The following is a 24,793-nucleotide window of genomic DNA, read 5'->3' as shown; positions in this document are numbered from 1 at the left end:
TATCCTTAGAAATACCCGCGCGGGGGATTGGCAAAGACACTGCATGCCAAAATGACACTGTAACCTGTTAGTTGGAAGATGCAAAAATAAGGAAACGTTGCCGGCGGATTGTTTGCATGTTATCATCTTCTTTATCGTTCATTAATGAGGCAGTAGTACACTGTACTAGAAGGAGTAGCAGTAGTATTCGCCAAACTTCGGGTTGCTCACCCACTTGGTCGCATATTCTAGGCACTATGCCATTCTTTCCTCCATGCACTATGCTAGAGTCACTAAATATTTAGTGACACTACATTGAGTTTTTTTTTTGAGTTTTTTTTTTATGTGCACTCCGACTAATTTTAGAATTACTTATACGTAAACCGAAGAGAAATTTTTTACACTTAGAAAACGTCTAAAAAATATTATTTAAGTAAAAGTGTAGGACTACTCGCCTTAATAGTGACGCGTATTAAGGGCAGCACGTGGCGCCGTCACCTCTTCTTTTTATCGTCGCACGAGCAGCCTTGTGCGTGCAGCTCTCGAACGCGCGACTCGCGAGCCCAGCGCGCCAGGGTGTCAAGCGAGGCATTGGAATTGGCTTTAGCTGCTGCTCTATTTTAGCTTCTTGCGGGTTCATTGAAGAAATAGTAAATGATTTCGACGTAAACTCTATCGACATGAAACTAAACATACTTCGCGCCCTGTCGATGGGCAACGATCAAGAAGAATTGTTCAGCCCTGACTTTCAGGTAACCAGCGGTCCGGCTGTCTTTTCGAGTGGAGCGGATTTTGCGAGTGTTTCTTCCTTCGTTACGCGTGCTTGATCGTAGATTGCACTTATCGCTGTCGATTTGTTCTTTGTGGGGCTTGAGCCGATGTCCGATCTCGGGGGTGGGTTTGCCACCGTACTCTGTGTTCGAAGATGGCCATAAATGGTACGCCGATGACGCCGATGCGATGCGTCATTTGCGCGCCAAGCAAGTCTGACCGTTTGACTAAGTGATTGTCGGGCTCATGACGCGACGCAGCATTCTTTCGGAATTTCGCCGTCGAGTGACCAACCGTATTTTGTTTCCTTCGTCCAAGTGTTTATTCGTGCCCCCTTTCTTCACGCTAGCTGTTCGGTGACCATGCGGCGCTTAGCGACCGCATCAGGAAGACTCTTTACTACGGAAAACTACCATCCACAGACAGACCTTCAATGGCCCTGACAGGTGAGGCACATTCGGCGCGACTAAGCCGAGCCATAGTATTTCTTTCTCTATGGCCGAGCCCTTTACGTTGCCTTGTTGACGATTAGCGTTTCCGCTGTTTCCGCAGCGTCATCCACGTGCGCGCTCATGCGGACCGTGCCGTGGCGATCGCCTTTGCCAAATGGCGCGGTTATTCGGCTTCACTTCAGCTCTGTTATATTTTACGCAGTGCTGCCCGCTCCGACGAAAATGTGGCAAAAATGCCTCGTGCTGGTGGCTCCGAACGTTCGAACACAGTCGCGCTCTCGCGGTCTGCACTTGCGGCGGGCCGCGTCACCGTGTCTCGTGCACCTGCCGCAACCTTGTGCGGAGTGCAGACGCGTGTGCATGCCTTGTTTCTTATTATCCCGGCGTGCGTTGTATGTAAATTCCGTAGTAATTGTGCTTTGTATGTGGTGCGGCAGGGCAGTTTATTTTGACGCAGTATTGTCGTGTATCGGCAGGCTTGTTAAACAAGTTACCCGCTCGTATTTCAGAACTCTCCGTTGAGGTTTTCTCGGCGGTCCTTCCGAACGATGGCCTTAAGGTTCTCGATATGCACTATGCCTCGACGGTTTCCAGGTATGTACGAAAACGCTCTCGTAGTGGTTAAGGTGCTGCAAAGCGTGTACTGCATTCTAGCGATTGAATGGCTAGAATTACGCCAAATTAGACGCAGAGTGTGTTGCAATGCTCAGGTAAAGGGCAGGGCTAAAAAGTGGTTTTCTTGTGTGGGTCGTTCATGTGGTGTTGCGCGCATTTCACAGAAATAGCGCATTCTGCTCTCTATTCTCTGGGAATAAAATCGGGTATGGCATTGCCTGGCTCATTGAGGTAGAAGTGTTCTTCGTGGGCGTTCATTTCTCCTTTGTGACGCCGACACTTCCCTGCGGCACTACCCACCTGTGGTTCTGAACAGCTGCGTTACACGTTTTCACTTGAACCTTCGCACCGCTATTAGTAGCAGGCCTGCAGACGAGTGCATTGAACATGTGGCTGCAGGTGTCCTATATTGCTTTCCCTCCACGAGTAATCATAGGGCCTCTCAATTGCTTTTACCACTTCCACCTTACTCCTCCTTATTACCCTGAAATCATAGGCTTCGGAAGGTAGCGATTATTCTTTCCGGCATTTGTATAGGTGCTGTCAAATTCTAATGAAATGTGCCTGTTTCCTTTTCACAGACCTTTAGTTTGCATTTACAGTAAGCCCTCATTATATATTGGATCACTTATTTAAATGGTCGCTCTTTCTGATGATCACTTTATTTGTGGTCCCAACCCACCACATACATGCTTACGTTGCCACTACTTGTATCGAAATACTGGCTATAAAATTGTTTCAACCAGAGTCCACAGTACTTCACAAAGCTTTCGCTCAAACAACCTGCTCAAGGCGCAAACAGCGAGGCACTGTTCTCCCGAGCTATTAAACTAATTTTCTTCACTGATATCATCAATCATCCTTCACAGCCTGCAATATTTCTGACGTGTTTTATTCGATGTTCTTCCCTCTGGTTCATTTCTTTATTGCTTCTTTTTTAATTGTCTCAGTTGGCCTTCCGTTTTTGCTGAGGTTCACATACGTCATTAGTAAGAGTGGAGAACCGATCCTGGTACCTGGTAGTTGGCCGGTTCCACTGCACGTGCGCACAAAACAGGTTGTGTGCAGGTGTGTTGACCGTGCTGTACTGGGACGAGATCTATGCAATGTAACTCACTATTGTCAACCTTCCCATCTCTTCCTTCAACTCCGTGCCCTCACCGTTCATGTAGGGACGCACTTGAGTAGCCCATTTATGGTCATTTTCAGCCTCTCCTCGAAACCTGTTTGGCCTCGTGCTTCTCTGGAATAATGCGGCACCCAACTCCCCCGTATTGCTTCATTCATGGGTTCGCTACCCTTTGGTTTCCCTGTTGACCTAATTGGGTGTCAGGTGCCGAGCAGAGTAGAGTAATAAAATGCCAGAAAATGTTGCCCCCCCCCATCGCATCTTCTCAGATTCTCTTCTGTGCCACTTTATATTTGTGCCCCCCCGAGCACTGTTTCTGCACCCACTTGCTTCACTTTTCCCTAATTTTAGAGCGCTCCTTGCAATGATGTCCATGAACTTTTGTATTATCTGTTTTACCCACACAAGGTAATCAAGGGGAGCACCTTCTTACTCGTGTATGTCGATTACCGTGCTTATGCTTGAATGGTTTGCCCACTGTAGGAAGGCTTGCATCACACCATGCTCTATGATGCTGGCCATGGTTTATCTGGACCAACTTCGCCACAAGAACCCCCACTACATGAACTCTGTCTCCTCCTGCGATCTCTTCCTGGTATCCATGGTGAGCCACTAGGCCCAGCTCTGGTGCCGCCTTTTTAATGTGTAGAGTTCTCCAGAATGGGTAGCCAAGTTGCCAGCCACTTCCTTGCTATGCTCTCTTTTATATCGTGCGGCGTAGAATCAAGCTAATTAACTAATGGATTCTTCATGCCGAATTTCTGCGATGAATTTATGACAAGTCTTATTGTGCTGATGGTCAACTTTGTCACCATTGACAGGTGTGAATTCTAATGTCTGTTGGCAATTGAAAAAGCTGACGTGCGCAATTCCTGAAAGGGGTCCTGATGCACCATCTGCTGACCCTAATGGAGCACAAATGATCCCAACAGCACAGTTTAAATAACCTCTTCCTGCAAAAATTTTGGTAATGTGATCAGTAAAATAGAGATGTCTCATATCAAAAGAGCACATACTTTTCCTTTCTGTTGTGATGTTTGTAATGTGCTGGATGTTACATTGGCCTGATCTTGTACGCGTCTTCGTTTGCACCCTAATTTCACAGATGTTTCACTAAAGCTCCTCAAGGCAGTGGTGCGACATCTGTTGTGCACACAGTGAAATTATCGATTACCGAGGCCAGCACTTGAGAGTTGCCATTGTCGCGGCCTTGCGTACAAGAAATTGCAGTATATGTTTGTAAGAGTACTTGGGATGAATTTTCAGTGGTCCTGTGCTTCTGTCCAGTGCCATCTGGCTGTAGCACTCGATGTATCCATCAGCAGCACCAACATTTCAAGTTTGATTGTGTTCCAGACATTCAGGGTAAAAATAAAGGCGGCTTCCGCTAGCAAGCAGTACATTGAGTGTTTGCAAATTTGTGTGCAATTAAGTCTTTTGCACTCATGCAGAAACACAATGACAAAGCATAGGGAGTGCAGTTGCACTAAACACTTTGCTACACACTGCTCGATATGATGTTTGGACGCACACCGCAGCAACCCACAAACGTTTGAGCTGCTTACCCCAGCAGCACCTAAAATTAATTTTTACAAGATGCATGCATGGTGTTGCGACTGGGTGTGTGATAAAGACTTACAAAAAGGGACAAACGTAGATAAAAACAAGGACAATGATTGCACATTGTTGGAAGTGCATGGAAAAGCTTACCAATAGCAGCGATCTCTTGTTTGTGATTTGTGAACTCGGCGACAACGCATGGCAGAGCTTCAAAATAAGCGCAAGAGGTGGAAAACTCCGGTGCATTTGAGCTTTCTGCTGTTTGCAAAAAAGTGATATTTGGCTCTGATGTCTCAAATCAAGGAACCTCATGATTGCGCGAGTTTTTTTTTACAATGGTTGTAACTTATTTTAGAACCTCTATAATGCACTTAGAAACTCCTGCATAATTTGTATGTGATGGAGCGTACCTGTCATTTGTGCTTAGGGGTAAGTTTGATGGGGAAGGTTTGCCAGCTCTGCCTTCGTTATGTCAACCTGAATGCTTATTGGCTTGAGGAGTATTTGTCAGAAAATATTTTACAGGATGATGAAAAAACATGTTGATAAAAGCAGTTTGTTTTTGGTAACGTGAATAGGCAGAATTAAATTTCATAAGTGTGGCTCCCCATCGCCATTTTTCTTTTGCATTATCGTCCGTTTGCATAGAATATAAGCGTGCAGCCTGCAGAGAAAATTCGCCAATGATTCAACTGCAGCACTGCATAGGAAGTCCCTCTGCGCCTTGCATCCAGTGTGACGGCTGCTCTTTTGCGCGCACAGCTTGTGGCCTCCAAGTTCCTGTACGACGATGGGGAGGAGGACGAAGTCTTCAACAACGAATGGGCCGCATCTGCAGATCTTGAGTTGAAAGACCTGAACGTCATGGAGCGTGAATTTCTGGATGCCCTTGTGAGTGCAGTTGCTCTTGTTTTATGATGCAGCCAATATCTTTACGAGCCATTTTCTTCGACTGCTACTTTTGGGTTCGTATTAGAGTGAGCAGGTGTGCATTGTTTTGTGCTAAAACTGAGTAGACAGCATGCTGCTCTTCAAAACGTCACTGCTACTAGTGAGAAAATGCATAGTATACTTGGTTCTGGAAGTTAAAGGGACATTGAAGTGAATTTGTCAAGCTCCTGTTTTTGCTTGCACTGCGTAGACTGGCTCAAATAAACACACTTTTCAACGTTTATACGGGCGATAAGGCGGTATTTATTTTATAAAGCCTGACAGCAGAAAAACTACAATGTGCGGTTTGCGGCAGCCACACCAACTAACAGCAGTGACAGTACAAGGTGCAACTAGATTGGACGATGTCCAAGATTAAAATTCAAACCAGTTTTGGTTCTGTGAAACATGCTTGCCATCTGACATTATCATTGGATGGGCATTCTCGATATCTCAGTAATCACATACCGCGCTTATGCCATGTTGTTGGCTGTAGAATGCGTCAGATAAGCCTACCAGCACGGCTTGGAATCGAAACACTAGCCGAGGCATCGCCGCAGACTCTGAAATACGATGCGCTTTTTCCCCATTTTTGGAGCTTGACTGGCTTGTGCCTGCATTGTAAGAGGCGTGTTCGCACCAGGCCAAGGTTCGGCTGATTCGGGACTGTGCTCGCAAGCAGTCGGTGCTTATGGCAACACCATGCACATCAGCGTCAGTTTGCACGCGGTCTGCAAACCTGTCGTGGAGCAATGAATGTCACAGTGCAAAAATGAATTCAGTATAAAAAACATTGCCCAAAAACAAATAAATCAACTTAAAAAAATGCACTATCGGGGATTCGAACTGTCGACTTGCAAAACAATATTACCTAGTGCTCCAGACCACTCGGTCATGAGCCAGCAATGCCAGAGGTGGAAATATAAAGTATATGATGTATAGCTGGTTTACATTTTTTAGTTTTAGCATTTCAAGCAGCTTAGATGACTATTTTTTGTATAGTGCTTGTGCAGTAAGCGTCCCCCAAATTCCCACAGTATTTCATGTCTGGCGACTGCATTCTTTAGATGGAAAAGCGTTTGCAGATGTGTGGTCGTGCTTGTGACCACTGTGCTAGTTCACCCAGTGCAAAAAGTGCTTTTCACACCCTGGTTTTACGCTGTACGATAAAAGTTTCGGTTGACTTTAATTCCTTGGTACCTATATTAACTTCGCTTACTCTTCTGCCGCTTTCAATTGGCCTTAGGTTTTTCTACTAGCGTACCAGTTAGCGAAGCGTCACATGTGCACTTGTGTGGAGCGTCTTGGACTTAGAGCTTGATACAGTCTACAAGCTAGCAAATTAAAGGCACATTCTTTCTGGCACAATTGTGCCGTGGCTTACCTTCAACTGAGCGCACGAATTGCGACGACCCGTCGGCGGCTGGCCAACTAAACACTAAGCCGACTGATTCTGTCGGAGGGCCGGCGAGCCGTGCAGTAGTGCAGATGAGCCAAGACATCTTGTTTTGACGTCACACGAAACTTCATAGGAAATTGGCAAGGAGGATGCAGAGAGGGCGACAGAATTTGCGAATCAATTCTTCTACTGAGTAAAGCCGTGCAAATGCAGTGAGAGTGGTCGAAACATGGCCTAGAGACTCCAGACTACAATTAGCGCTAGTAATGCCGCAATGTTTACTAATCACTTCCGTGTCCCTTTAAGGGGCACATGTAGGGTGGCTGCTGCAGTGTAACATTAATACATAATCAGAGATGTCCACTCCTGGCCGGAACATCAACAACAAAAGCCAGTCAGCACTTTCTGAAAGTGTGCATCCATCCATATATTTATAATCTTTTTTCTTCAGATTAGTCAAAAAGATGCTCACCATAATGCATTATTTTGCCTCTTGTTTATCACGTTATGGGTTCCCAAAAAGGAGTGAATGTGAGCAGTGCATTTGAATCTGCATTCTTCTCGTGAATGCTGAATCAAAGATAACCCTGCCCTGTCTAGTCATCCACTACCAGTAGTTGATTACTGCTATGTGGACTCAGATCTACGTTCTCTTGGCTTCCAGGACTGGCACTTGTTTGTGAAACCGAAGGCATTTTCAGATATCTTGGACAGCATAGAGACCAGGTAAGAAAACTGGTCCAATTGTTCTGAAGCACATACGAGAAAAGCATTTGCAGCTTAGGTGTGCACAAGACAGTCAGTCTGTTTTCAAGGCATGTTTTTCTGTTTCAGGATTGCACACTTGGAGTCATCGCAACGTGGCTGGACCACCTACACTGATGTCTGTGTGCTAAGCAAAGGACCAGTCCTGGAGCGCTGCTGGCTACTGATCTTTGACGGTGTGCTCAAGGTGGGTCTCTCAACAAATTAGTGTGCTCTTTGAAACCATTGTGCGCTTGTTTGTAGGCTGTGCCAACAGTAAGGCATTTGGTGCCATGTGCAAAAGTGGTTTTCGGCTGTTACAGCCGTGTTGATGTTCGGAGGGGGAGGGAAGAAAAGTACTGCTGTACACACTGTGCCATTGCCAAAAACTCCAGGGTGGTCCTCCGCTACAGTTCCTATGACAGGAATTAAAAGAATCTGAATGTATTAATGCGAGAACAGAAGCGCAGTGTATATTCTACTCCTGGATAGCCAGTCTTTGTGGCTGCAGTGGCTTCATTTGACCCAAATTAGTCATGCTACAGGAATGTGTGAAATGGCGTGGCATTGCCGACTAGATTGGAAAAATAGCATTGCTTGTGCATTACTCTTAATAGTAGCTGTAAGCCTGCAAACATGGCTTCGGATGTGCCGAATGTGAATCCCATAGGTCGGCAAAACAGAAAGAACTCACTCAAACTCAATCACAATTTTTTTTATTCACGCTGTACTCAATCAAACTCAGACTCAAAAAGCTGGTCTGTTCACAAAATCACTCGTACTCACTCATCAAATACTCATTTGTAATCATACTCACTTGTACTCAAACTCATTTGTCCTCACGAGTATTCGTACTCAATCTGTACTCATGAGTACTCACCCAGTACTCATGAGTACTCAATCTGTACTCATGAGTACTCAATCTTCTTTACTCATGAGTACTACTCATTCTGCAATCATGAGTACTACTCATTCTGCAATCACGAGTACTACTACTCATTCTGCAATCATGAGTACTACTCATTATGCACTCATAGTAGTCAATCTGTACTCATGAGTACTTAATTTGTATTACTCACGAATAATCAACTTATCTGCACTGTTAGCTAGGTCGTATCTCGAATGAAAGACTAAATAGAAAAAAATAAAATGTTTAATTGATTACAAAAACACAGGATCGGGCTCAGGGGAGCTCGGGGCTTGTCGCTGCGGCCGTGGCCGTAAACTGCTGTTTTCTGCGTGTCTTCGGGTGGCAGCTTTTGTCGTCCGTTTTCGTTTCCAGGCGCGCTGATACTCTCCTAATCGTGCTCCAAATCAGAATTGTGCCTTCCCCCAGGCACAATGAAGCGTTTCTGTAGATTAACGTCCGTTCGTATCGAGATCACTGTCCGCTTATTCACAGATGCTCGATGCTGGCGTTTGTTTTTTGTTGTTCCGGACACTAGAAACTTCATTAGGAGGGTGTTCGTCTCATTGAGCTTCGGTGAATTTCAAATCTGCTTTCTTTTATTGTGTGTGTGCCATGGGATTCACTTCGTCAAACCTGAACTTGACAGTGTTTACGGCGTTGCGTTAGTCGCGCCGCTTCCGTCGGCGAGAGAGAGTTGTGTTCGTGTAACTCGTCGCGTGCTTGATGCATGCGGGGGCGTAGACGTCCGGTGGCGAGCTGCGCTGTGTAGGGATGGCATAGTTCGGCGTGTTGAGGACGTTGCTTGAATTGACGTGTGCGTTGCGTATGATGCGGGAGCCGATTGGCTTTTCGTTTAGTGTGCGGTAGCGTGGCGTTTTCGTAGGGTGGCATGGCTGATCGGTCAAAGTCATTGCGGCTCTGTGCTCGCAGTTGCCGTGGTTGTTTCGGAAGTGAAACCATTGTGGTGGGGAAGCGGGGGTAGTTCGTGCCGTCCGTTCGGTCCCACATTCCTTGGCGTCGCAAGCGTGACTTCATTGTTAGGGCATTCGATGCCTTCGTCTGGATCGGGTTCATTTGTTGTCGTTTTTGTTGTGTCCGTGTCGTCGCTCAAGCCCTCGTCTTTTGCCCGTTGTTTCGAGAATGCTATTATCGCTATATCTCCCATACAAGCAGGCTCCGTTCGTCCCGAGTCCGCTTGCTCGCGGTTGCGTCCTCTTGTACGAAATAGTGTTTATCGTCTGAGTCTCGGTCGGAGCGCGGATGCCGGGGATCTTGTTCGTTCTGGCTCGGACATGCCGCATGCGCTGGCCGTGTCGTTGCTCGTCGACGGACCTACCTGCACGAGTGTGATGTCGTTCGTCCGCTGGACTCGGGCTCAAGCAGCGGGTGTCGGAGAGCTCGTACGTTCCGGTAGGGTTGAACCGCGTGCGCTGGGTCTTTTGTTGCTTGTGGCCACGTGATTTCTGAGGTTGTAACATTCGCTGGCCAAGTCGGGATAGCAGCAGCGCGAGCGGAGGATGTCGCGAATAGCAGTTTCTTCTGTGTGTGCTGGCTTGGTGGCGTTCCATGCGCTGTGCATTTCGTTCGCCGTGGTCAGCTCGACTGGTTCAAGTTGGATGTCGTTCGTCACCTCTGGTGCGTTTCGTGCGCTGTGCGCCTCGTTTTATCTAGGACACTCCCCTATAATTGGTGTGCGGTCGTTCGGCACGTATGGTGCATTTCGGGCGCCGTGCGTCTTGCTCGCTTGTCGGGGCCATATCTAAAAATCCGGATGCGATGTCGTTGGTTGCGTGGACCGGCGCCGGGACAGCACGAAAGAGGAACGGGCGAAAGAGGAACGGACGACACTGCAATACCTCGCGCTACGCAGCGCGAAGTTGCAAGTTTCACGGCGCAACCGCCACAAGTACTCCCTCCCTGATGTGTTTACCTCTTGGCTAAGGCTTGCGTGTTCGCCGATCCACACGGCGGACCAAAACGATTATTTGGACCGCGGTCCGCGCATCCCGTGATAAGACGTCACCAGTTCGCGCGCCGCCGTTGGACCGCGCAGGACCGCGGCCTTCGCGGTCCAAATATTCGCCGAGGCTTTTCGGCCCGCAGTCTCGACGGCGGACCACGACATCATAACAGCGGCCGCGTCGCGTGGGCGGAGCCGCATCCAGTTGCGCCAATAGAGAATAGCGCGGGCAGCGCGGCTGTTTCGAAGCGCTCGAAGGAGCCTGTCAATCACCCGCGGTTGGATAAGCGACGGGCTAGGCTTACAATCGCGACGCATACTTCATTCGCGCTTTTTCTTGAGTCCTGACTCTTACTAGTACGATGTTAGCTATGATTATCACTTTGTTTCACGCATGTGGACCTCAATTTAGGGAAGAGTTCGGTTCCAGCGAGCGGTGACGAGCCGTATGCAGACCGGATCGCCCCGCCGTCGCCGCTCGTCGTGTCGCCTTCATGCGAACGACGGCGGCGGCTGCGTGAGCACGCCCGCCCGGCTTGCATGCGAGTGGCCGTTATTGTGGGGATGAAAGGTTTCGTGCAGGCTCGTGCTTTACAACATGTTGTCGCGGCCAAACGGCGCCTGTGTTCACCCTTCTGGCTTGTGAGTTCAGACGGTCGGCCATTCGCAGTCCGCTCAGCCGGCCCGCCGTGTGGATGCGCTCTGCTTTGGATCCGACCGCGGCGGACCGTGACGTCTCATCACGTGACCGATTGGACGGCGGACTCGGTCCGTCGTGTGTTCGGGACGCAGGGAAAGGCGTCAGGGTGGCGCTTCGCTTCTTTCTTTCTCTCCAGGGATGCTATCACGGTGCCAGGAAAGGAGCTGAGGGCAACAGGCAATGGGATGCCTCTCATTGGTCGATGGCGTGGGTTAACCGAGGTCAGCAAAACAAACAAACAAAAAAGCGGATTTTTCGCCGCCTTGTGCCACCGGTTGCACACTCTTTCTTTGTACTGTCACGCTCGCGCTCCCGGTGCCGGCGCGCCAACGAGGCGGCTCAGCGAAGAGGGAAAAAAAAAATCGCCCTTCAGATGCATTTCTGACTCCGTGCTCTGGTATTTATTTTTTTTTTCTTAGTTTCATGACGTACAGTTCCCGTAATAGCTCGAAAGCGCGGCAACGTTTAGTCGTTGTGTGTTCCATTGCACATATAAATAATGCACTGTCGACACCCGTAGCGTCAGAAAGCGCACGGCTGTTAGCCAAGCTTGTATGGCTACGGTTCCGTGTATAATTCATGTCTGTAAATAAGAACTCCCGAGACTCCATGTGTCTTCGAAGCGAGCGGGGTTGTAGCCTGAGACTTTCACTTTCATATCACTTTCGTATTTATGTCTGGGTTCAAATATCCCTGTTTTATTTTTGTTGAACAAAGCTGATAAATAGGAAGCATGGTACCAGCTTTAGTAGCGAGGGAATATTTTGCCAATATGAAGCCCTCGATTAAGGATTCTTTTAACTTTTGGCCGAGCGGCTGAATCGCGGGGCAGTTGGCCAGTTGTAGAGAGGGCACATTATGTACATAAAGCTACTTAACGGTGACCCCAGTAGCTCCCATGTATACAGCGGGGCGTGATATTAAGTTGCAATAATAAATTATCTTTATGACAGACACAGACAGACAGACTGACAGGCCAACATTGTCCCGCTCAAGTGGCCAAAGAAAGGCTATCGTCTTTAAAACCAGCTGGAAAGAGACGCTGCCGCCACTGTTCCGCATTCAGCGAACATTGCGCAACCGTACCCCTCGCAAGCGCCGCCAGCCCGCAATGTAACAGATAAACAGAAAGACGAAAACCGGCTACCGCGCGAAAAGCCAAAGAGGGAAGTCCCCCCGCGAGAAAGGGACAGGACAGGGGCGCTACGCGTCGTTGTGTCTATTTCCGTTAACAGCATGGTCAAAACCCCCACGGGTCTGACCTTAATCACTTATTTTTGTGTGCGTGTGTGTGCGGTTAACCAGAGCGCCCGACACAAATTTGCTGCACCTGGCGACACGCCGACGGTGGGCCCGATTCGCGCCTCGGTCAAACAGCTCGCGGCAGACGTGCCGCGACTTGGCGGCACACAGCACCGCCGAGTCTACTCTCCTTTTCCCATCGAGACGGCCGCCCCAAATCATGCCTGGGACGACCGGCCCGAAAAAGACATGCAGCAAGTAGACCCTGGAGACGGCGCCGCTGAGTAGCCTTCCCTTTCTTGTCGTGGCTCGGCTGACGCAATCCCTTCGCTTTCAAGCTGCGGCCAGTGATAGTCCTGATTGGAAAGATTCGAACTGCACGCGGCTGCGGCGGAACCCCGGGGGATAAAACCAGCCCTGAAGCAGCGGCTGTGCAGCGGCATTTCATTGGAGGCACTGAGTTGAGAAGTGCTATCGCCTTTGTGCGAGCCATGTAACACTCTTGCTACCTTTGTATATAGTGTATATAAATGCAGCTTAAAATCGCTGTCGGCTCGACAACTTCATCGCTCTGCTCTGCGCCGCGTCGATGACGGACTGAGCAGGGCAACGTCGCAACAGTGGTGACTGAGCAGGAATGGCCCAGTCCAAACAGTGTGCGTGTGTGTTCGGGGGGGGGGGGGGGGGGGGGGGCGTGGAGGGGGGGTATCGCTCGCAGTCGAGGGCCGCAGGGCACCCAGTTGCTGCCGGTGCTTGGCAGCCGTTCCAGCAGTGTCGAACTGCGCTGCCGTGCTTCGTGCACTCGAGAACAAAGTTTGCAGACGCGTTTTTTGGAGGCGTGATAGCTTGCACTGACGTCACTGTATTGCCGTGTTGGTTGGTTGGTTGCACCGTGGAAATCTGCAGCTCTTATCTCGAGCAGTGCGGATGAAGCTGACAGCGATCGATCAAAAAAAGCGGTGGCGTCGTTATGTGCAATCCACATGTTTTACGAGATGTTCCAAGACGTGAGCTTAAGCGACAATCCCAGCGTCTGGCGTTGGCGTTCATCACTTCAAAACGATTCCTTCACGAGGCCTCCCACAGTGCGAGCTTAAACTCGACACTAGCTGCTAGCGAGGGGTGTGCGCCCGCCTGTAAACAGTAGTGAAGGGTAGGGGAATAACAACCACCGAAATTCATCATCATCGTCAGCGTCGTCATTACACGGTGGCATAAACGAGAAGCGGCGAATGGGGTTGCCACTCGAAAGTAAAGCCATTCGAAAGCAAAACGCTCCTCCAGCGGCAAGATGCCAGAGCTCTGCGACAAAATATGTGAGGCTAAACAAGGCGTCTCACGCGTTCAACTGGATATTATGATGTCCGATTCACAACTCACAAACGTACTTAGGTGTACCCGGATATTTTATTTCCATTGCTGGGGCAAATTCCACCGCCGCGGTTGCACGGTGGGGCTGTATGCTCACTTGTAAATGGCACTACACGAGACCATATTACTAGCGAACCTGAGCAAAATGTTTCAAAACGGGAACCTAATAAAACCATATGAGCGCACGTACATCAGCCAAATTGTCGCTTCAATACACACAGCGAAATGGTGCGGACAATTTCGGTGAGACAAACGTTACAAACCACGTAGTCGGTTTGACGCGAGTTACGTAAACTAACTGCGACTGTTGAAATGAGCGGTTCGGTTCACAAAACGACTACACAGCGCGACATGCGTCTACGGAAACTTCTGAAAACCGAAAAAGAGGGATTTCAGTACGCCTAATGCGTCCATTGTTAGCAGCCTCCACCACCTCTCCCCTAAAACAACTGGAAGGGAGCACGCGCAATGAAGCCGCCATGCGTGCACAGGCCGCGTCAACAAAAATAACTGCGGCAGTCAACAAGTGCCGTAGAAGAGCAACTGCGGCCGCGTTTCCCGCCGGGCCCTCACCCCCTCGTTTTTCCCTCTTCACCGTGACCCCTTTGCAAGCGACCGCCGCGAAACGCTTACAGCGCCAAACATGGACCGGGAAAGGGGGGAGGTGCAGTTTTCGTTGTCTAATTTTGACATCCTTGACAGTTAAGCTGCACAGCGGCACTGCTAATGTTTGCGACTCGTACACGCGCGTCCAAGCTCGAGCTCGTGATAAAACTTGTTCGCAGTACTGTACTCACGAGTGCACATAATCAATAGTGCAAGCGGTCGCAAAACCAGTATTCATGAGTATTGTACTCATGAGTACTGTGTATTCACGAATACTGTGTACTCATGAGTACTGTGTACTCATGAGTACTCATGAGTACTATGTACTCATGAGTATGAGTACTGTGTACTCATGAGTACTGTGTACTCATGAGTACTCATACTCATTAGTACTCAAACTCGTGAGTACTCGTACTCATGAATGCTGTACTCATGAGTACTCATACTCATGAGTAGTGTACTCATGAGTACTGTACTCACGAGTAGTTGACTTACCCCTGTACTCACTCGTCATCATACTCACTTTTTTTTTCTGGGTGTGTACTCACTCATCATCGTACTCACTCGTGAGTTTGAGTACAAATGAGTACAAATGAGTGTACTCACGAGTGAGTACGCCGACCTATGCGTATGATGCGGGAGCCGATTGGCTTTTCGTTTAGTGTGCGGTAGCGTGGCGTTTTCGTAGGGTGGCATGGCTGATCGGTCAAAGTCATTGCGGCTCTGTGCTCGCAGTTGCCGTGGTTGTTTCGGAAGTGAAACCATTGTGGTGGGGAAGCGGGGGTAGTTCGTGCCGTCCGTTCGGTCCCACATTCCTTGGCGTCGCAAGCGTGACTTCATTGTTAGGGCATTCGATGCCTTCGTCTGGATCGGGTTCATTTGTTGTCGTTTTTGTTGTGTCCGTGTCGTCGCTCAAGCCCTCGTCTTTTGCCCGTTGTTTCGAGAATGCTATTATCGCTATATCTCCCATACAAGCAGGCTCCGTTCGTCCCGAGTCCGCTTGCTCGCGGTTGCGTCCTCTTGTACGAAATAGTGTTTATCGTCTGAGTCTCGGTCGGAGCGCGGATGCCGGGGATCTTGTTCGTTCTGGCTCGGACATGCCGCATGCGCTGGCCGTGTCGTTGCTCGTCGACGGACCTACCTGCACGAGTGTGATGTCGTTCGTCCGCTGGACTCGGGCTCAAGCAGCGGGTGTCGGAGAGCTCGTACGTTCCGGTAGGGTTGAACCGCGTGCGCTGGGTCTTTTGTTGCTTGTGGCCACGTGATTTCTGAGGTTGTAACATTCGCTGGCCAAGTCGGGATAGCAGCAGCGCGAGCGGAGGATGTCGCGAATAGCAGTTTCTTCTGTGTGTGCTGGCTTGGTGGCGTTCCATGCGCTGTGCATTTCGTTCGCCGTGGTCAGCTCGACTGGTTCAAGTTGGATGTCGTTCGTCACCTCTGGTGCGTTTCGTGCGCTGTGCGCCTCGTTTTATCTAGGACACTCCCCTATAATTGGTGTGCGGTCGTTCGGCACGTATGGTGCATTTCGGGCGCCGTGCGTCTTGCTCGCTTGTCGGGGCCATATCTAAAAATCCGGATGCGATGTCGTTGGTTGCGTGGACCGGCGCCGGGACAGCACGAAAGAGGAACGGGCGAAAGAGGAACGGACGACACTGCAATACCTCGCGCTACGCAGCGCGAAGTTGCAAGTTTCACGGCGCAACCGCCACAAGTACTCCCTCCCTGATGTGTTTACCTCTTGGCTAAGGCTTGCGTGTTCGCCGATCCACACGGCGGACCAAAACGATTATTTGGACCGCGGTCCGCGCATCCCGTGATAAGACGTCACCAGTTCGCGCGCCGCCGTTGGACCGCGCAGGACCGCGGCCTTCGCGGTCCAAATATTCGCCGAGGCTTTTCGGCCCGCAGTCTCGACGGCGGACCACGACATCATAACAGCGGCCGCGTCGCGTGGGCGGAGCCGCATCCAGTTGCGCCAATAGAGAATAGCGCGGGCAGCGCGGCTGTTTCGAAGCGCTCGAAGGAGCCTGTCAATCACCCGCGGTTGGATAAGCGACGGGCTAGGCTTACAATCGCGACGCATACTTCATTCGCGCTTTTTCTTGAGTCCTGACTCTTACTAGTACGATGTTAGCTATGATTATCACTTTGTTTCACGCATGTGGACCTCAATTTAGGGAAGAGTTCGGTTCCAGCGAGCGGTGACGAGCCGTATGCAGACCGGATCGCCCCGCCGTCGCCGCTCGTCGTGTCGCCTTCATGCGAACGACGGCGGCGGCTGCGTGAGCCCGCCCGCCCGGCTTGCATGCGAGTGGCCGTTATTGTGGGGATGAAAGGTTTCGTGCAGGCTCGTGCTTTACAACATGTTGTCGCGGCCAAACGGCGCCTGTGTTCACCCTTCTGGCTTGTGAGTTCAGACGGTCGGCCATTCGCAGTCCGCTCAGCCGGCCCGCCGTGTGGATGCGCTCTGCTTTGGATCCGACCGCGGCGGACCGTGACGTCTCATCACGTGACCGATTGGACGGCGGACTCGGTCCGTCGTGTGTTCGGGACGCAGGGAAAGGCGTCAGGGTGGCGCTTCGCTTCTTTCTTTCTCTCCAGGGATGCTATCACGGTGCCAGGAAAGGAGCTGAGGGCAACAGGCAATGGGATGCCTCTCATTGGTCGATGGCGTGGGTTAACCGAGGTCAGCAAAACAAACAAACAAAAAAGCGGATTTTTCGCCGCCTTGTGCCACCGGTTGCACACTCTTTCTTTGTACTGTCACGCTCGCGCTCCCGGTGCCGGCGCGCCAACGAGGCGGCTCAGCGAAGAGGGAAAAAAAAAATCGCCCTTCAGATGCATTTCTGACTCCGTGCTCTGGTATTTATTTTTTTTTCTTAGTTTCATGACGTACAGTTCCCGTAATAGCTCGAAAGCGCGGCAACGTTTAGTCGTTGTGTGTTCCATTGCACATATAAATAATGCACTGTCGACGCCCGTAGCGTCAGAAAGCGCACGGCTGTTAGCCAAGCTTGTATGGCTACGGTTCCGTGTATAATTCATGTCTGTAAATAAGAACTCCCGAGACTCCATGTGTCTTCGAAGCGAGCGGGGTTGTAGCCTGAGACTTTCACTTTCATATCACTTTCGTATTTATGTCTGGGTTCAAATATCCCTGTTTTATTTTTGTTGAACAAAGCTGATAAATAGGAAGCATGGTACCAGCTTTAGTAGCGAGGGAATATTTTGCCAATATGAAGCCCTCGATTAAGGATTCTTTTAACTTTTGGCCGAGCGGCTGAATCGCGGGGCAGTTGGCCAGTTGTAGAGAGGGCACATTATGTACATAAAGCTACTTAACGGTGACCCCAGTAGCTCCCATGTATACAGCGGGGCGTGATATTAAGTTGCAATAATAAATTATCTTTATGACAGACACAGACAGACAGACTGACAGGCCAACATTGTCCCGCTCAAGTGGCCAAAGAAAGGCTATCGTCTTTAAAACCAGCTGGAAAGAGACGCTGCCGCCACTGTTCCGCATTCAGCGAACATTGCGCAACCGTACCCCTCGCAAGCGCCGCCAGCCCGCAATGTAACAGATAAACAGAAAGACGAAAACCGGCTACCGCGCGAAAAGCCAAAGAGGGAAGTCCCCCCGCGAGAAAGGGACAGGACAGGGGCGCTACGCGTCGTTGTGTCTATTTCCGTTAACAGCATGGTCAAAACCCCCACGGGTCTGACCTTAATCACTTATTTTTGTGTGCGTGTGTGTGCGGTTAACCAGAGCGCCCGACACAAATTTGCTGCACCTGGCGACACGCCGACGGTGGGCCCGATTCGCGCCTCGGTCAAACAGCTCGCGGCAGACGTGCCGCGACTTGGCGGCACACAGCACCGCCGAGTCTACTCTCCTTTTCCCATCGAGACGGCCGCCCCAAATCATGCCTGGGACGACCGGCCCGAAAAAGACATGCAGCAAGTAGACCCTGGAGACGGCGCCGCTGAGTAGCCTTCCCTTTCTTGTCGTGGCTCGGCTGACGCAATCCCTTCGCTTTCAAGCTGCGGCCAGTGATAGTCCTGATTGGAAAGATTCGAACTGCACGCGGCTGCGGCGGAACCCCGGGGGATAAAACCAGCCCTGAAGCAGCGGCTGTGCAGCGGCATTTCATTGGAGGCACTGAGTTGAGAAGTGCTATCGCCTTTGTGCGAGCCATGTAACACTCTTGCTACCTTTGTATATAGTGTATATAAATGCAGCTTAAAATCGCTGTCGGCTCGACAACTTCATCGCTCTGCTCTGCGCCGCGTCGATGACGGACTGAGCAGGGCAACGTCGCAACAGTGGTGACTGAGCAGGAATGGCCCAGTCCAAACAGTGTGCGTGTGTGTTCGGGGGGGGGGGGGGGGGGGGGGGCGTGGAGGGGGGTATCGCTCGCAGTCGAGGGCCGCAGGGCACCCAGTTGCTGCCGGTGCTTGGCAGCCGTTCCAGCAGTGTCGAACTGCGCTGCCGTGCTTCGTGCACTCGAGAACAAAGTTTGCAGACGCGTTTTTTGGAGGCGTGATAGCTTGCACTGACGTCACTGTATTGCCGTGTTGGTTGGTTGGTTGCACCGTGGAAATCTGCAGCTCTTATCTCGAGCAGTGCGGATGAAGCTGACAGCGATCGATCAAAAAAAGCGGTGGCGTCGTTATGTGCAATCCACATGTTTTACGAGATGTTCCAAGACGTGAGCTTAAGCGACAATCCCAGCGTCTGGCGTTGGCGTTCATCACTTCAAAACGATTCCTTCACGAGGCCTCCCACAGTGCGAGCTTAAACTCGACACTAGCTGCTAGCGAGGGGTGTGCGCCCGCCTGTAAACAGTAGTGAAGGGTAGGGGAATAACAACCACCGAAATTCATCATCATCGTCAGCGTCGTCATTACACGGTGGCATAAACGAGAAGCGGCGAATGGGGTTGCCACTCGAAAGTAAAGCCATTCGAAAGCAAAACGCTCCTCCAGCGGCAAGATGCCAGAGCTCTGCGACAAAATATGTGAGGCTAAACAAGGCGTCTCACGCGTTCAACTGGATATTATGATGTCCGATTCACAACTCACAAACGTACTTAGGTGTACCCGGATATTTTATTTCCATTGCTGGGGCAAATTCCACCGCCGCGGTTGCACGGTGGGGCTGTATGCTCACTTGTAAATGGCACTACACGAGACCATATTACTAGCGAACCTGAGCAAAATGTTTCAAAACGGGAACCTAATAAAACCATATGAGCGCACGTACATCAGCCAAATTGTCGCTTCAATACACACAGCGAAATGGTGCGGACAATTTCGGTGAGACAAACGTTACAAACCACGTAGTCGGTTTGACGCGAGTTACGTAAACTAACTGCGACTGTTGAAATGAGCGGTTCGGTTCACAAAACGACTACACAGCGCGACATGCGTCTACGGAAACTTCTGAAAACCGAAAAAGAGGGATTTCAGTACGCCTAATGCGTCCATTGTTAGCAGCCTCCACCACCTCTCCCCTAAAACAACTGGAAGGGAGCACGCGCAATGAAGCCGCCATGCGTGCACAGGCCGCGTCAACAAAAATAACTGCGGCAGTCAACAAGTGCCGTAGAAGAGCAACTGCGGCCGCGTTTCCCGCCGGGCCCTCACCCCCTCGTTTTTCCCTCTTCACCGTGACCCCTTTGCAAGCGACCGCCGCGAAACGCTTACAGCGCCAAACATGGACCGGGAAAGGGGGGAGGTGCAGTTTTCGTTGTCTAATTTTGACATCCTTGACAGTTAAGCTGCACAGCGGCACTGCTAATGTTTGCGACTCGTACACGCGCGTCCAAGCTCGAGCTCGTGATAAAACTTGTTCGCAGTACTGTACTCACGAGTGCACATAATCAATAGTGCAAGCGGTCGCAAAACCAGTATTCATGAGTATTGTACTCATGAGTACTGTGTACTCATGAGTACTGTGTATTCACGAATACTGTGTACTCATGAGTACTGTGTACTCATGAGTACTCATGAGTACTATGTACTCATGAGTATGAGTACTGTGTACTCATGAGTACTGTGTACTCATGAGTACTCATACTCATTAGTACTCAAACTCGTGAGTACTCGTACTCATGAATGCTGTACTCATGAGTACTCATACTCATGAGTAGTGTACTCATGAGTACTGTACTCACGAGTAGTTGACTTACCCCTGTACTCACTCGTCATCATACTCACTTTTTTTTTCTGGGTGTGTACTCACTCATCATCGTACTCACTCGTGAGTTTGAGTACAAATGAGTACAAATGAGTGTACTCACGAGTGAGTACGCCGACCTATGGTGAATCCACACCTTTTGGGCCGCATAAATGAGGTTGTGCTTCAGTAGTGTGCACTTGCTTCTAGCTATGCCCTGGCATTCTTTAGTACCTTAAGTGTGGTAGATGCTGTATTCCAAAATGTGGCAATAAACCTTGGGGGGGGGGGGGCTTGCATGGGAAATGAGTGTGCTTAGCACGGAGCCGAGCATGCGCTCGTGCAGCCGTTGTGCACCAGTGTGCGGGGAAGTTGCTGACAGGCTTGTCTCTCGTGGCCCCCTTTGGGTGCAGGTGATAGCCGTCTCTGCCATCGCCTATGTTGCTGCGGTTCTGACTCTGTTTGGATCGGCGTTGCTCGTGCACAAGGTGACCCAGACGGGCCAGCAGCTGTTTCAGTGCACCAGCCTCGGACCAGAACGTCTTCCCCCTGGTCAGCCCAACAATGCGAGCCATGAGTTGCCCCCCTGCGCTGTGCCCTCCTTGGCCCTGGCTGCCTCTGGCCAACTTCCTGAGGAATGCCTTCCGGCGAGTCCCCCCGGCCTCCTGTCCCCCCGTGCATTCCCGTGCCAGCGCCATTCCAAGCAAGCGGCTACCACCCTGAACCCACGGCCTCGAATCTCTCTGCCGCCCCGAGCCTGCCACAGCAAGGGCCACCGCCACCCCCTCTCCTCCACCGCCGGCTGTGCGGGGGTGACGTACAGCCTCTGACGGTTGCTCCCCCCCGCTCCCTGGTCGCCCACCTGGCTCTGTCTGGACACGGAACACACCTGTGAATGTGGGCCACCTGCCTGCTCTGTAAATACGCACTCCTCATCCCCGTCGGGGGTCGGGCACGACGAGAGTCGACTTTGGTGCCATGTGCTCCGCGGAAGGCACCCACGGATGCCCGCCCTCTGTACCCCTCCCTTTTCAAGCACCTACTCGACACTATGGGCATCTTCACTGCACTCCTTTTTTTCTTTTTTTGTCGTCTCGGGACACAAGGTGAAACAGGAAGTACTTCGACGCTGTCAGTATGCTCCTGCTACTTAAAACCTTGACTGTAGTGCAAACAAAATTTGAACAAAGGACTTATCCAATGGGTACACCCTTCAGTTTGTTCCTATGTCGGCACAGTAGGGCTGGCTCTCCATCTAATAAATCTGTGTGGTAAAAAATTTTGAGTGCTTCCTGAAGTACAAGGCTGGCTTGAGTGGCTGTTAATTTAGTGCAAAACAAAGCCTTCCTGCATTTTTACATTCAGGGTTTAGTATAGGTCTATACTGTGGTATGTGCACTGAAGCGAATAATTGCACCATAGGGAAACCCTTAGACATTTCTAAGAGAAGAGAATGAGACACTGGGCTGTACAGTTTAAGCTCAGCCTGGGACTTGACTCCCTCAGCCAAGTCAAGTCCTGCACTTGTTAAAATACCATTGTTACCAAACGGATGAATAAATTGGTACGCTGTCTCTGCCTACACCCAATGCGAGTTGTTTCCATAATCCATCATTTAATAGTGCAATGTACTTCAAACTGTGAATGTCGGCTATACCGTTCTACTTGTCGCCACATTTGCGGTAGTGAACATTGGTCTCCGTCATAAAAGCAGCGTGCAGGTCAGTGCTACTAGGTTCAGTAATATGAATGAAAGAAAATTCACAGTGAATTCCTGTTTGGCAGGAATGGAAGGGTTCTTTACAGCTAGGGATTTCAGATGATGGTTTTGTGATTTGTAACAGTGCAAGTTTGGTGGGAAATGGCTCACAGTGGTGATGCTAGTTTTTTCTCAGTTTACGGGAGTGCTACGTACTGCTGGGTGCGGTGTATTTGTAAACTTGGCATGGCAGTCTATCGGTGCAGGGTTGCTTGTCTTTAGTGTTTTGGGTCACCTTTGCCTAAGAAAAGCTATTTTAGACGTGGATGAGCCCCATTGCGCGTTCAAACAAAACTGCACAAGATTGCATGCAATTATCTACTTCGACAGGGCACTGGAGTACACAAACGCTCTGGTTGCAGGCTACCTCAATGTCATTGCTGAATTCACAAATGGCTGTGATGCCTCTCGTGACTACGTAATTACGAAAGCACTCTAACGTTGTAAGCAAGTGCTGAGACAAAACTCGCACCCATCAGTTGCATGATATGATTGATGGCAGTGTAGCAACGTGAAACTTTGAGTTCAAAAACTCCTACAGGAATCATTTTTTGCAGGAACCTATAAGGCTCCTTGGCATTGGTCTTTAGACAGTAACAGCAGTGAAAAGTCATTGCTTAAATAGTACATTAAATTGGCAAATGCTGGGGAAATTTTCACAGCATTCAAGGACCTTTGTAGTGGTTGTGAAAACCCAATGCATAACTTCACCATACAATAATAAAATTTGTAGCAGGTAAAAAAGCAAGGAACTGCTTGTTATGAGGCTAAAAAAATTGTTTGTTTGCTCACTGTGGTCAAAACATGTTGCAGGCAGCTACCAAAATGAGGGCCTTGTGCCACCTAGTGGCAGCCGACTCCTAAATTCCAAAATATGACATTTTAGTACAACATTTTAGTACAAATTTAGTACAGACTAAATTTGCGATACTAAATTTGCGCCTTGCTGCTCCAAAAGAGGTAAATTTAACGAAAAGTGTCATCAACCTAGTGCAGTTTGTGTTGTCTTTTTCCATGTCCTTTTTTTTTTTTTAAATTTAAGCTTGTGGTTTTTTTTTTTTTTTGAGAACACCTTTTGCTTGCTGCAGTTGCCACTAATTAAAGATGTTTTTTGTGTGACTACAGTAAAACCTCGTTACAAGAGACACTGTTACAAGAGACACTTGGTTATAAGAGACATTCGAATGAAGACGGTTTGGTTGGTTCTATGTTTGCCATGTTAGCAACATTGTGTACAAGAGACCTTGGTTACAAGAGGCGCATTTCTTGGGTCCCTTGAGTGTCTCTTGTAATGGGGATTTACTGTAATAAGATAACATGAGAAACATTCGCTATTTACGATTGCAGTGGTGCGCTCTAATAGATGATTGGAAGGTACCTAGATTAAATGTGGTTTGTTTCCTTCACAGGGAAAAATAGTATGAATATTCCAACGAACTTTGGCATCGGCTATTTTCAGCAACATTTGCAGTCATATAAGAAAATTCTGCTACTTAAGCTTTTCCAGTTGATGTTTCACAGAGTCAAACCAACCACTGAAAGCAGCAGTTTAGAACAGGTGATGTAGAGCCATAGTCAGTGAAGATTTTGTGTAGTAGGTGTAGTTAGAGCATGTTAGCAAGGTGAATGTGAATGGTACTAGATGTGCTATCCCTCTCAGGGAGACAAACCTGGCTCGAGGTTCAACCACACTCAGGTGAAGCAAATGCTGCTCACTGGAGAAGTCTTCCAGCCAAAATGTACCAATGATGATAAATCAGGGGCGTGCTCTGAGAACTTGAAAGCTTCTGTAGACACTATTTACGCACACTGTCAGTGCTTCAGAATTCAGGAGTGACTAAAAGTTGCTAGTGATTTCGTGGTTTCGACAGCGATGATTACGCGTTGGGAGAGATGTGTAGCTCTATGCATGAAAGTTTCGCAAATAAAAATGGCTGACTCCAGCAAATACAACTGTTAGGGTTTTTGAGACCTGGTTCAAGTTATGTCGTAAAACCTGGAGCCGGATTCTAAAGCACTTTTGTGCACTTTTCTTTCCATCGTGGTTGCCTCATTGGTTGCGATGTCCGACCGCTACTCGGCTCCCTATCAAAGCCCAGCTTCATTTCATTCACTGCTGCACAGCTAACGAGTAATCTCAATTGTAAAGGGGCCTTGCAGGCAAAATATGTTTGTTTTATTTGAAAGATTTGGCGTTTATAAATAATGCCCCCAGCGCTTCTCCAGCACCAAATGCCGCTTTATTCACTGAGAAATTAAGCAATTTAAGCCATAATTTTGATTCTCCTGCTGAATCGTGCATTTCGTGACGCCTGCGATGACGTATCCAGGGCAGGTGCTTCAGCAAAGGGTAGTATGCGGACTAAGGCTGCAGCGAACGGCAGAATGCATAGTTTGCTGTCAGTCCTCCTAGATGGCGCCACCATACCGCTGTCCCTCCTCGCTTTGTTTTTGACTGTATTTGTGCCAGGACAATGTGTTACGG

General features: G+C 49.5%; 1 protein-coding gene across 1 annotated transcript; it reads left to right on the top strand.

Moving 5' to 3' along the window:
• The first annotated feature begins 504 nt into the window (after positions 1 to 504).
• On the top strand, positions 505 to 22,138 carry LOC144156161 (protein CNPPD1). The gene is made up of 8 exons (XM_077688006.1): positions 505 to 731; positions 1,100 to 1,196; positions 1,712 to 1,796; positions 3,430 to 3,550; positions 5,269 to 5,397; positions 7,500 to 7,561; positions 7,670 to 7,787; positions 20,963 to 22,138. Exons 1-8 carry the CDS (start codon positions 660 to 662, stop codon positions 21,377 to 21,379), a joined length of 1,101 nt encoding a protein of 366 aa, XP_077544132.1. The 5' UTR covers positions 505 to 659; the 3' UTR covers positions 21,380 to 22,138.
• Positions 22,139 to 24,793: the final 2,655 nt, after the last annotated feature.

The sequence above is a fragment of the Haemaphysalis longicornis genome, unplaced genomic scaffold, assembly GCF_048455015.1.
Source record: "Haemaphysalis longicornis isolate Haplotype H1 unplaced genomic scaffold, Haemaphysalis longicornis Haplotype H1 scaffold_1, whole genome shotgun sequence".
NCBI lineage: Eukaryota > Metazoa > Arthropoda > Arachnida > Ixodida > Ixodidae > Haemaphysalis > Haemaphysalis longicornis.
The sequence above is the reverse complement of the archived record's forward strand: the minus strand, read 5'-3'. Positions and strand labels throughout refer to the sequence as shown.

Coding starts and splice junctions, on each gene's coding strand:
- LOC144156161 (XM_077688006.1), top strand. CDS start 660: ATGAAACTAAACATACTTCGCGCCCTGTCGATGGGCAACGATCAAGAA. Junction 1,197..1,711: donor ACCTTCAATGGCCCTGACAG/GTGAGGCACATT, acceptor CTCGTATTTCAG/AACTCTCCGTTGAGGTTTTC. Junction 7,562..7,669: donor TTGGACAGCATAGAGACCAG/GTAAGAAAACTG, acceptor TTTCTGTTTCAG/GATTGCACACTTGGAGTCAT.